At 33.7% G+C, this 13,947-nt stretch overlaps 1 protein-coding gene across 1 annotated transcript in view; it reads right to left on the reverse strand.

Annotated features, from left to right (window-relative positions):
• Nucleotides 1–5,366: 5,366 nt before the first annotated feature.
• LOC111620640 (tubulin-specific chaperone cofactor E-like protein) overlaps nt 5,367–13,947 on the reverse strand; it is a 29,609-nt gene continuing 21,028 nt past the window's right edge. The window contains exon 5 of the mRNA XM_023362615.1: nt 5,367–6,034. Within this exon, the coding sequence (XP_023218383.1) occupies nt 5,719–6,034 (316 nt within the window). The 3' untranslated portion in view covers nt 5,367–5,718. The remainder of the gene's footprint in view (nt 6,035–13,947) is intronic.

Raw genomic sequence — 13,947 nt, forward strand, 5'->3', positions numbered from 1 at the left:
TCTTCGATTCCATCCATTAGCCACTCGTAGGGAGCTATTTGACTAAGTGCATTGTTTTAAGATTTAAAAAGTAAAGAATATTTTATATTTTTATGTACATTTCTTTACAAACCTATATTTAATTATAATTTTCTTTAAAAGTATATTCATACAATTGAAGAATATTTTGTACCAGGTATGTACCGGTATATCCACCACACATTTTATTTCACCAAGTAAGTTTTTATTATTTTATTTTTAATTGTAGCCCTTATATTGCGGCTAGTGATCCGGAATGTAATTGTGATATTAAATATACATTTAGAAAAGTCTACAGTTTTTACTGGCTTATCAAATAAATGATACGAATGGACTCTAGACCATTCATTCATTCATTCATTTTTTTTATTTAAGTACTTGGTACATGTCCCAGCCCCGCTAGAGCATTACCATGGACCCTAGACCATCGCTGACATGCAATTAACTGATTGCCCTGGATGTTGGCTTCTTACTGAAACACAGCTTCCCTATCATCAAATATCACGGCACGCCACCGCTTGAACTCTATTTTACAGTCACCATGATTGAACCTTAACTGCTTCAGCTGTCATTTTGCTACTGCAGAAGGCTAACTTTCAGTAGGCAGAGTGGGGGCTCATGGTGTTAAAGCTATCTCTGAATTTCAGAAGACCAAAATTTTAAGGTAGCTATAGCCCCAGGAGCCTCTTCTCTGCCCATGTGCCTGGATAGAGAATCCCAAGTTATCATCCATTAGGAAGATGAGAGAAAAAACAGCCAAAAATAAAACAGATGGCAAGAGTCTGGAACAGATCACTTAGTTTAAGAACATGGAAAGGATGATGATGATGATGAAGAGATATATTTGAGAGAAATTATGGTCTTGAATAAGTTTTTACAAACTACTTGTTTAATAACCAGTTTAATTATTACAGACAATAAGATACTACAATGTCTAAATTATTCTGTTAATCCTGTTCAAAATGAAAAATATTTTTCTTGTATTTATACAAAAATTTATGTAAAAAATTTGTTTTTTAGCAAAATTAGAAAATGATTTTGGAATATTGTAATTAGTTTTGTGATTATTTTGTTACTTTATTCTTTGTTTAATGAAGAATAAATAAGATATTATTTAACAAAAACTTAATTTTATAATTATAAAATAACTTGTAAATGAAACAACAAACATTAACATGGTAATGTTGCTGTGTTTATATATATTTATCTGTTTATAAACCACAATTGCCAAAAAATTTATTTGAAAATTTTTATAGTTAATTTTTTAATCAAATACAGTGGTGCCTCGTATAACGTACGCCTCGAATAATGGACTTTCTGTTTGACCGTTACGTGACTCGAGCAACGGACTTGCTGCGAACAACGAACTTTCCGTTCGGCAGTTACATGAGACGAACAATGGACTTTCTTCGAACAAGTGCGAATGATGTTTCCACTCTTTTGCCGTTGCCAATGACAATCTGCTATTTTTAGGATATATTAGTATTATTAGAATGTATTATTAGTATATCTGAAGTAGAAATGTAATGTAATATATGTTGATGATTTAAATAAACATTAAATGTAATGTAATACAGTATATGTTGACGATTCAAATAAACGAAATGTAATTGTGTAGATGCCGAGGTGGCGGGACGAAAAGAGGTTGTAAAAAACAAACGGAGCGAGAGTAGCTCGTTGAAGTGTTTAGTGATCTTAATTAATAAAGAATTATTCGTATCATATAATCTGGCAAGTTAAGTCATTTATAATGCATCATGGCTTCTAAAAAAACAGAAAGGTGATTTCAATTGAAACAAAGCAAGAAATCATCAGGAGTGAAAGTTGACAAAAACTTTCTTGTCGAATGGGGAGAGGATCAGGAGTTTACCAACACTCATTATCCAAACAGAGCTGAGGCCAACAGGATCAATGATCTCTACGATGACACCTTTGTCCGTCATTTCCGACAGGTGTTAAAGAAGAAAGAGAAACAGACCACCTTGGTCATGTTTTTCAAGAAGCCAGCAGGGAAAAAACAAAGGATGGAACAAGAGAAGTTGACCCTGCAAGCTCCTGTAGCCTCTCCTGAATCTGACTCCGATTAAAAAACAATAAAAAAAGACCCGCTGCAATGTGTAAAAAGTCTGTATCTATGAATGTGTAAAGAAAGTGTTCTTCCACTTCCTCCTCACAACATCTGACTACCCGGCATAATTGGTGTCTGCTGCATTTTCATTTTTTATGGTACAGTACGGTTATTTTATGCTGCGGAACGAATTATATGTTTTAACATGTATTTCTATGGGAAAATGCGTTTCGTATAACGGACATGCACCTGGAACGGATTAAGTACGTTGTACGAGGCACCACTGTATAAGAATATAAACTTTAAAGATAAGAATTTATTAGCTAAATAATTTTGAAATAAAAAATTGTTGCCATATTATTTAGTATTCAGATATGCAACAACCAAAACATTCTATTATTTTGATGTGTATTAAATATTATGTTATTTGAATTTAATTAATGTGAGGCACCATCTCATTAAGTTATATAGTTAGCTACAGTTTCACCCATTACAGGTGGACCTGACCTACAAGTTCACTATCCATAGGCAAATCTTTTCAAGTCAGATTCATCAGATGGAGAATGGTGTGCTGATCTGTGTTACCAATGATAAATTATTGGAGTTTGAACTAGGTCTGAATCCAATTTCCCACAGTAGTAGGCTAACATCTTACTATGGGGGCCATCTAGTCATGTTATCAGAGAAATATAAGTAATTTTAAACAAGATGTATAACAGTTAACATCACCTTACAAGATATCCCAGAAGTAATATCAACAGAAGAGGGGTTTATCCCCAAAACGCGTCTCGGCCAACAGGATATTCCTGAATAAAGATTGATGTCAGAAATGCTCAGTGTCTATGCATCTATTCGTGACAGTAAAAACTGTCTATTTTTGGTCGTGTTCTCCTTTCCCTATTTACTCTATGTTAAAATGACCTTGTTTTACGCTGTTTCATTTAGTTCTTTGTCATCTAGAAACACATTCATTTCCCACATTAAGCAGAGTCCTACTGTATTTTAAAAATGTTTCAATTTTATTGTTCTCAAAAATTATGCAAATTTGGTTTACATAAATGTGATTAAAAGTAATAGATAAAGCAAAACTGCTACTATTTCTAAATTGATCAATTTTGAAATAACAACAGTTTATCTATATACAATGCAAATTAGCCTGTTATGAAGAGAGAAGAAAGGATCAGTTGCAAAAACAGGAATATAAATTAGGAAAACAAACAAAAAAACAGAACTGGGACAACTTTATATAAAACAGACATATATCCCACATTGTATGGGACTTTTCCATATTTTGACTCTGTCCTATTGTCCTGATAGTTTTTGTTGGAACACTGAAATTTCTGTATTCCAAGATTTCATGGAAAATGTCCTGTATTTCAATCCCAAGAAATTTCTCTTTAGAATCCTGGTTTATTTTAAGAATGTGCACATTTTTTCTTCTTTTTCTGCTACTTCCTCGCATTTGTTCTTGATTAACTTAGCGAGTAGAGATCGTTCGATTCTTGATAATAAGGAGCAAACTTCAAACGGAAAGGAGTCGTACTTTAGCTTGATACATTACCAAGAATCGAACAATCTCTACTCACTAAGTTAATCAAGAACAAATGCAAGGTAGTGTGCACATATAAACAGTTGCCACCATTCATTAGCTGTTATTGTTATAGACATACAGATGACGCTGTATATGAAATTTTTGGAATCCCGATCCTTCTGGTTGACAGCAAGCACCTTGCTATGTAATCAAGCATGCAGTTATTGGTAAACAATAATAATTCATAAAAATAAAATAGTATGGCTTTTGGAATTTTCCATCTATCATTAAATTGTGGCATTCCTCTTTTTATCTATGACACATTCAAGCAGTCCAGTAAGAAAGATGGCCACAAACATGGAAATAGAGGTGAAATGCTGAATGCTCTACATTGGCTATACCAAATCTAGTCAGTTTATAACAAAACTAGTATGAGTCATAACACTAAAAAGGCCTTCCATCTATAAAATGATCATCAATATAATTAGATCAGAAACATAAATTCTGATTTAATGCTGAATAAAGATAACAACTGGGTGTTTAGAGGATAGCAATACCTCTAAACACCCAGCAAATGAAGTAATTTAAATGCAATAACTATAGAAGAGTTAAGTGATGCACTAACCCAATGTATGACAAGCATCTACATGTATCTACTCGAACCCTCATGAAGATGGGATAAATTTAAAGTTTATCAAATACACAAGAATAGAATTATTAAATAGCATGTTAAGAAATTTTAGTAGTTATGTAAAGGAGGAAAATGCTAATCGTCCAGAACAAAGATCATTATATAATACTATTATATAAAAATCCAGCAACAAGTTGCTTAACTTTCCAGCAATATTTGGTGGGCCATCTGTTATATTTTATCAAAAAACTTTTTTAACTACTATAAAATGGCAAAAACTTTAATTTTGAAGGTAGGGATGGGTTTTATAAAAAGTTGTAAACACTAATAATGAGTAAAATCATCATTAAGTCCAACCCTACTTGAGATATGACACACAACTCCCTTTATCTCCCCAGCCCCCGACTTTTAGTTTAATAGCATCAATCCCACTAATAATTACCTTCCTGCAAAATTTTCAACAAAAAGCACCAAAGTTATTAAGCTTCAAAGAGAGTGAACAAAACTGTGCCTCCCCACAAGCTAACATCCATACATACAGAAAAAACTCCCAAAATTTTTTGCATTTCTTGACACTAGGGTCCCCGGAGTCCAAAAATGTAAAACTCTTGGAGTGTCGTTTTTTGACCAATTGCCATACTTTCCCTCTGTTAAAGTAAAAAATCAACAGAGGAATATGACAGAAATCCCAATGTCTCAAATTCTATTCAACATATACTCAGAAGAAATAAATAATGAAAGCAAATAAAAAAGGCACAAACATATGTCAAAGTTAAAATTAAAAACCTTGCTTTTTGCAGATGATCAGTCATTGGAAAAATTGAGAATGATTTATAAAGATCAATATTTAGTCTAAATGAACTAGCTAATGAATATGGAATGAAAATATCATCCAATAAAACTAAAAGTAATGGCTCTTAAAGTATCAATTAAGTCCATAACAAAATAGCAATACAGTATATAATAAAATAATAGAACATTAAGTACAATTCTGATACTTAAGTTGCAGATACTGTTATGAAAACAAATCTGATATAGATCCAAAAATTTTGAATTTTCAAANTACATACATCCTTATAAATTATTAAGTATTCAGTTTTTATAAAACAGGTATTTGAATACTTAAATATCATATTTAAGATAACTGTTCTAATTTTAAATCAGAACGCCTTACAAAAGGAAGCTTTATTGCATTGTATTTAGCTTTTTTGTAAACATGGTTTAAGAAATGGCTAAACTATTAGCTTTTCAACAATCCTAATATTATTCTACAGAATTTTATGTAATATATATATATATACACACATACATACATTATATATATATATATATATATATATTACTGAATGTAAATGCACTCGTAGTTTTTTGTAGATAATAAAATTACTACTAGGTTTAATAAACACTGATTTGTATCAGAATCTTATACTACAATTAAAATTGTGTTGATATACTTTTTCTACTTCAATCTTATTTTCTATCAACAAGAAATTCATCACCATCTTGTATCATGTATGTATACAGTTTTTTAGTATTGTAGCGCAATTCCTCTGGTCCATGACCTACTAATTCTTTATCAATATAAAAAACTCTCATTTTTGTTGGTGATATATTGCATATTTCACTAAATTGCACTTTTAGATCACGAACTGAATGTTGTAAATTTATCACACGTGTTTCACAATACTCCTGATATCGTATATGAACACAGGCAGTTTTCTTTGGAGACAAATCGATATTTACAAGAGGATCTAATTTTCCATGAATGGCTTCTAATTCATAAAACCTAGAAAGTAAAATAAATATATTTTAAAATTAGAAAGTAGGATTATTATTTCAAATTGTCCAAAATTTTAATTTAAAAAAATATTCTTTAACAAGCAGTCTTGTCTTGTAAACACTGTATGGACAGTAAAATATAATAGTATGTTTGTTTCAAATTTGTTCAAAACTTCTTGAGTAAGCCTTTGCCAGCAGAATTTTATTGATAAAGATTTAATTAGAAAAAATAAATATCTGAAAATTATTTATAATAATAATAAAATTGTTTTTTATTTTGTGTGATTTGGCTAGTTTTCACAATACACAAGGAAGCATCACTCATAATTTCCATAGAGCTTTCTCTTTGGATTAAGCATTACTAAATCTCAGCAGTACAAAAAAATTTAAAAAGTTTTTCAAAGTTCAAAAACTCATGATATCTGAAAAAAGATTAAATCTTAATATGACAAATAAATTATTTTAAAAAATTCTTATAACTATATTTTTAATGGATATATAAAAGGAATGATGTATCAAAAGTGTGGCAAAGCAGAGATGAATTTCAAAGGAATGACAAAACTATTAATGTAGCAAAGAGATGATGTATTGCAAGGATGACTATGTTAATCTATAATTACAGTAAATATATATATTTAAAATACATTTTATTTGGTATATTTTAAATTTTATTTTCACAAACTGTTCCTATTCAACATTAAAATTCTTAGAAATACTTCTTATTAAGTTCTAAATGGTATTAGTTTAATGATATTATTTATCTCTTTTGGCATCTAAAGAACATTTGAGAATATTTGTCAAAAATGTGTCATTTTATTGCTGGAATTTAGCAAATTCAGAGAAATATTGAATATTAATGTTCCTAATACATTTATATTGTACGGTAGCATTTATTTTTAAATAAACATATTTAATTGTCATTTCTTTAAAATATTTTTTCATCTTAGATATCACTTGTTCAATATGGTAATTATGTCACTCTTTTGAAGAGAATTGCTGTTTATAATATAATATTATATATAACTCTATAATATTATTTTCAGTTTCAAAATTCAAAGCTTAAAGTATTGCTTTTTATAGACTTATCATATGGGAAATGTTGGAGACAACAGGAATGAATTTAGACTTTATTGATATTAGTTATAAGAAAATGCATTTCAGGTGTCATATTCCTCATCAGTTCTTATATTTTTAGTACCTGTATTTTTTTATAAACTTTTTTAGTTGTACTATTTCTAAAACAAATGGGAATTTCTAAAACAATTCATTGAAGCAGGAGGAGGAAAAACATGAATTAATGTTTTTCCTCCTCCTGCTTCAATGAAAAGATCCATAAAGAAGTAAATCATAAATGGATGAGCGGAACAAAATACAATTTATTTTTTAAATATGTTTTTTAAAGTTTATTATTATAATTAGGCTTACCATAATATTTTTTCTCAAACCAGGACAATTTTGAGAAAATACTCATAACAGAAAAAAAATCAGTACCTTTAAAATATGACAATATATTTGAGGAGGTTCCTTCCATTGCTACTAGGCTTGCCTTATGTTTTGCACATTTCAAGTGATTTTTAATGTCCGAACACCCACCACGAGTTACTGAAAATTCTGAAAAGCACAGTTCACATTTCACTTTGTCAATATGATGATAAACTTTTTTCAAAAATGGATAATCCTTTTTTAAATTCATCAGTAAACACAGTTTCTTTTTTGGCATTTTGGAGATTAAATTAATTTCATATATCGTACAGAATAATCGCAAATGCTGACTACCAATTTGAACTCAACTAAGATAGGACATGCACAATGATGTGGCTGCTGTAAATTTCAGTGTTTCCAACTCTAATTGAAACAAAATATCTAAACAATAAAATAAAAATATCTGGATTTCATAGGCTACATCAGGGGTGGCCAACAGTTTTTGCCCCGGGCCGAATTGGAAAGAAAATTTTTTCCAAGGGCTGAACCTGAGGCTGCCCTAGGAAGATTTTGAGGTGGTGCAAGATCTCATTATGGTGTCACCCCGTAGAGACTGAATTGTAGATAGAGATTACAGATACATTTTTTAAATTATCATGCTTTATCAACAATCTATGCTGTACTTACAAGATTTGTAATAGAGGGTTAACTCTAAACGCACAATGAGTTGTTGACCTTTTTTTTTTAGGCGTCAGGATTTTTCATCGAGTTATTTAGACTTCAATACCTAATATTGAAAGATTGATCGCAGGCCACATAAATTCATTAGACAGGCCAGATCTGGCCCGTGGGCCGTATGTTGGCCATGCCTGAGCTACATGCTATTATAAATTCTGTGAAAAAATAAACCATCTAAATTCATTAGGTCACATGTTATAAATGTTAGGGAAAACATCTAGACAACAATAAAAGTACTCAGATCTAGATACAAAATATTTAGATTGGCAACAGTGAGTGTAACGGAGAGGATATTTTGGTTGACAAATTGCCATTTTACCCCAGGCTGCGTGTTAGGATTAATCATATTTTTGTAGGCCGCGCTTAAGTCAAGCGCCACCTGTGTTTTTTTGTATAAAAATCCAAGTTGGATATGCGCAAGCAATAAAACGTTCTTGTTGATTAATCCCGCCTTTTTTTCTTGATTCATTCACGGATACACGAAAGTACAACAGGTTATGGACCCAGGACCCGTGAATGAATCGCGACAGTCGAATTTGTCTAAGGGAAAGGAAAAGGTATAAATTGAGAACAGCAAGTTGTGTCGAGACACGTGTCAGCCATACCTTCGTTCATCATCTGCAGTCGCCATCTTTGACGAGCTTCAATCGTCGGTCAACTTCGTCAGTGTTCGTAAATGATCGTGAATTGTTACCCGTCATCACCGTAAGTGTATTTAGATAAGACACAGAACTAATTAAGTCAGTAAATTATTTAGTCTGTCAATATTGATATTGTAAAATCTCAAATGGAAACTTTGTCAGAAGATTCGCAGGGAAATATTAATTATATTTCATGGAAGTTTAAACTAAATCTTACATTGAGATCGAAGGATTTATATGACATCGCGAATGGAATTATTCTTAAACCTGAAGATGTGAATAATGCGGCAGATGTCGCAGCGTGGATTAAGAAGGATTTAGACGCTCAAGCTTGTATAGGTTTAAATGTGAGCAGTAATATCGCAAAGAAAATTGCAAGTTGCACTTCTGCGTATAGTATGATACACAAATTAGAAACCTTGTATGGTAAAAGGTCCGATCTCACAATTGAAGGGTTACAGAGAAATTTTTTTAATTATAAGTATGATTCAAGCAAATCTGTAGTGGAGAATTGTTTATCAGTTCAACAATATGCAGAAGACTTAAAAGCTGAAGGAGAAACAATTAAGGAAAGCTGGATTATGACAAGAATGCTCGGAATATTGCCACCGAAACTATACCACTTCAGGACGTCATGGGATAATGCTAATCCAACAGACAAGAACATTGACACCTTAATTGAACGACTTCGACTGGAAGAAGACAGATTGAAGGAAGATGACAAGAAGGAATCAATCGCACAGAATGCTGTCATTTCAAAGCAGAAAACGCAAGGTAACAAGGACAAAAGTCAGCAGAAAAGTTCAAGAGTCGAATGTTTCAAATGCGGACAAAATGGACACATAAAGAAATATTGCAAGAATAAGCCGTGTCAGAAATATTTGGAGTATTGTAGGAAAACTTATAATTATAACAATTGCAATCAAAAGGGCCATTTCACAAGGGAATGTATAAATGAGAAGTCAGACGAATCAAACAAAGGAGATAGGATCAAAGGACAACGACGAGCTCTTGTCACTGTAGGATTGACATCAACGAAAATAAATGACAGGAACTCAAGACGAGATCGACAGGATATCTGGTATCAAGATAGTGCTGCCACACAGCACATGACCTTTAGGAAAGAATGGCTGACAAACTACAAAGCACTGGAGGAGTATACGAAGGTGATACTTGGGAACAACACAGAAATCAATGGGATCGGAGTAGGTGACGTCGAACTCGAGGCTTTTAATGGAAGTGAATGGTATCCAGCAACCCTGAAAGATGTTTTATATGTTCCTAATATATCATTCAATCTATTTTCGGTTACCCAAATGTTGGATAAAGGGTTTATTCAGACTGCCAATGCAAACACATCAATTATCGAAACGGCCGATAGAAAGGAGCAAATAGTAGTAGCACAACGACATGAAGAATTATATCAAATGATGTTCCGCAGAGAGGTCACAGGAATGTGCATGATAGCCAACTCAATCAAAGTCTGGCACGAAAGGCTGGCACATCAGAATGTGAAGTACTGCAAGAGTATTTTGGACAGAAACAATATAAGATATATTGATGACTGGGACGACAACATTTGTATTGGCTGTGTCTACGGCAAACAACATCATATCTCTCACCCAAGAAATAACAAGGTAGCGAAGGAAGTATTGGATCTTATACACGTTGACTTAGGTGAAATGGACACCTTATCTCTGGGAAAGGCAAGATATTTTCTCCTATTCAAGGACGACTTTTCTCATTTTAGAACTGTTTATTTTTTACGAACCAAGGATGAAGCCCCTGCAGCATTGAGTAAATACATGAAACTAGTTGAAAACCAATTTGGAAGAAAAGTGAAGAGCCTAAGGTCTGACAACGGGACAGAAATCAAAAATTCAACTACCAGGGAGTTATTGGAGGAGCTTGGAGTTTTACATACTAGGACAAACACGTATACACCGCAGCAAAATGGACGAAAAGAGAGGGAGATGCGCACCATAGTGGAGTCAGCTCGATCTGTTTTACATGCCAGGAACTTAAGCGAAAATCTTTGGGCTAAAGCTATTAACTACGCTGTGTTCACCATTAATCAAACAGGAAAGAGCTCTATAGATGATAAAAGTCCTGCCGAACTTTGGTTTGGACGTATGGTAAACATCTCGAAATTGAAAAGTTTCGGCTGCGAGTGTTATATATTGATTGAAGATCATAAAAGGAGAAAGATGGAGAGAAAGTCTATGAAAGGAATCTTCGTCGGATATGATCTCGATTCACCCTGTTATAGAGTCTACTTGCCAGATGAGAAGGAGGTCGTCTGCACTGACAATGTGATTTTCAATGAAAAGTCTGAAACTAAAGGAAGCACTGCCGAAGTCGAGACCTACATGAAAGAAAAGGGAACAGAAGAGAAGATAGAAGAGTCCGAAACTGAAAACGAAACCGTAGAGGATTCAGATCATAAATGTTCACAGAATCATTCATGACACATCACTCCAGAAGAAACTGATGAAGGACCAGAACCGCCAGAGGAAATTCAACGAAGTTTACGAAATCGCCGAAAACTAAAAGCACCAACCAGATTCAACGATTATGAGATGGGACTTATTCACAACCATGCCATGATAGGAGAAACCGAGGATATTTCAGTTAAAGATGCTTTGAAGGACAAAGGATGGTATAAGGCTATGCGGCACGAGTACGACAGCCTGATCAAATTGAAGACTTGGAGCCTGGTGGAACCTCCAAAATATGCGAGACCTCTGACATGCCGATGGGTATTACGTCGTAAACAGGACGGCAGGATGAAAGCTAGACTTGTTGTAAGGGGATTCGAGCAAAGGCAGGGCATAGATTATTCAGATACCTTCAGTCCTGTAGCCAGACACGCATCCATCAGACTCGTGCTCAGTCACGCAGCATCCAGTAAAATGAAAGTAACCGTTTTTGATGTTAAGACAGCTTACCTACACGCCAATCTCAAAGAAGAAATATATATGAACCAGCCAGAAGGATTCTCTGATGGGACAGAAAAGGTTTGCAAGCTTGAAAAGAGTCTGTACGGTTTAAAGCAAGCCGCCAAAGATTGGAACGACGAAATCTCTGACTTTTTTCTTACCATAGGATTTGTTAATACCGACGATGACCCGTGCGTTTATTACAACAACGACAGAAGTGTGATAATAGTATTGGTCGTAGACGACGGGTTCATTGCCGCCCAAAACGAGGAGGATATCTTCAAGATTCTGAAGTTACTGAATGACAAGTTTGAAATTACTTATAAAAGAACTTTACAATCATGTATGACATACTTAGGTATGAAGATCGAAGTGTCGTCTGAAGGAATTTTTGTGAGTCAACCTGATTACACAGAAAAGATCTTGAAACGATTTAGGTATGATCGAGTGAACGCCGTGAATACACCGATGGAGCCAGGAATGAAAACGAATTCTGAAAACCTTATCAATGACCAGCCACTAGAAAAACAAAATCGTTATCTCGAAGCCATCGGAAGCTTGCTTTATTTAGCAACAATCTCCCGTCCAGATATAAGCTACGCCGTCAATTACCTGAGTAGATTCAGTAATCGACCCTTGACAAGTCACTGGAAGATGATTAAAAGAATTTTTCAGTATCTGAGAGGAACTACACATTTTGGAATATTTTTTAACCGAGATCCGAAGTTGATAGCATATACAGATGCGGATTACGGAGGAGACGCCAATAGTTTACATTCTACAAGTGGAGTTCTTATCATGAGAGGAGGTCCAATTGTATGGTATTCAAGAAAGCAGCGTCTCGTGGCGAACTCAACCGCTGAAGCCGAGTATCGTGCAGCAGTTTCATCTATCGATGATATCTGCTGGGTGCGAAGAATAGGGATTGAACTGAGGTTATTAAAGAATGAAGAACCTACTTTGTTGCTTGTCGACAATCAGTCGGCAATTCACATGCTTAAAAACACTCACCAAGGAAAGATAACCAAGGGTAAAAAGCATATTGAGATACAGAGAAAATTTATTCAGCAGCATATTGGCATGACTGTTGAACTGCAACATATTAAAAGTGCCGATCAGCTTGCTGACATACTAACAAAACCTTTGAATCGTGTAATATTCGAAAAGTTACGCTGTAATATGATTAAGGAGGAGTGTTAGGATTAATCATATTTTTGTAGGCCGCGCTTAAGTCAAGCACCTGTGTTTTTTTGTATAAAAATCCAAGTCGGATATGCGCAAGCAATAAAACGTTCTTGTTGATTAATCCCGCCTTTTTTTCTTGATTCATTCATGGATACACGAAAGTACAACACTGCGCTATTTTTACTTCTTGTATATTCAGAACTTTTAAAATTTTACCAAATAACCGGGACAAACTAACAAACTGACCGAGACACAGGGACTACATTGTCAAACCAGGACAGTCCCGGTCAAAGTGGGATGTCTGGTAAGCCTAATTATAACATATGTTTAAGGAAAATCTGATTGTTTCAGAAGTACAACAAAAATAATCTATAAAAAATACAGGTACTACAGAGAAAAGAAACTGATGAAGGGTATGACACCCAAAATGCATTTTCTTGTAACTAATATCAATAAAGTCTAAATTCATTCCTGTTGTTTTCAATGTTTTCTGTATGATAAGTCCATAAAAAGCAATATTCTAACAAGGGGACCTTACGGTCTCGGAAATTCAGTTCGGGATGAGACTTGGCAGGTTCGTAGTATACCTCAAGGGTGTCCACCCAGAAGAATTGTAAAGCGCACTAGCCAGAAGATTCCGAGAAAAAAAGGCTCTAAAATTTTAAGCGCAGCTTATATACCGATCAATTCTACCTTATGGTAGTACAGCGAAGTGGCTCAGTCCATAGCGTACTCGCCTGCAACGCGGTGCGACCTAGGTTCGATCCTACCTTCTGCAAACTTTTTTTTTTTTTTTATTGGTTTAAAAATTATAACAATTTTTAAATAAAGTTAATGACGTAAAAATATTATCAATTAAATCATAAATACTTTTATTTTATTTATGAAATGACTGTTACAGCGGATTAAAATGTGAATTAAAGATAACATTTTATTTTTCAAAAGTTGAATAATTTCAAATGCATTTTTAATGGAGGTAAATTAAAACTTCAATT

The sequence above is a fragment of the Centruroides sculpturatus genome, unplaced genomic scaffold, assembly GCF_000671375.1.
Source record: "Centruroides sculpturatus isolate CEXI.00-Female unplaced genomic scaffold, Cexi_2.0 scaffold198, whole genome shotgun sequence".
Lineage (NCBI taxonomy): Eukaryota > Metazoa > Arthropoda > Arachnida > Scorpiones > Buthidae > Centruroides > Centruroides sculpturatus.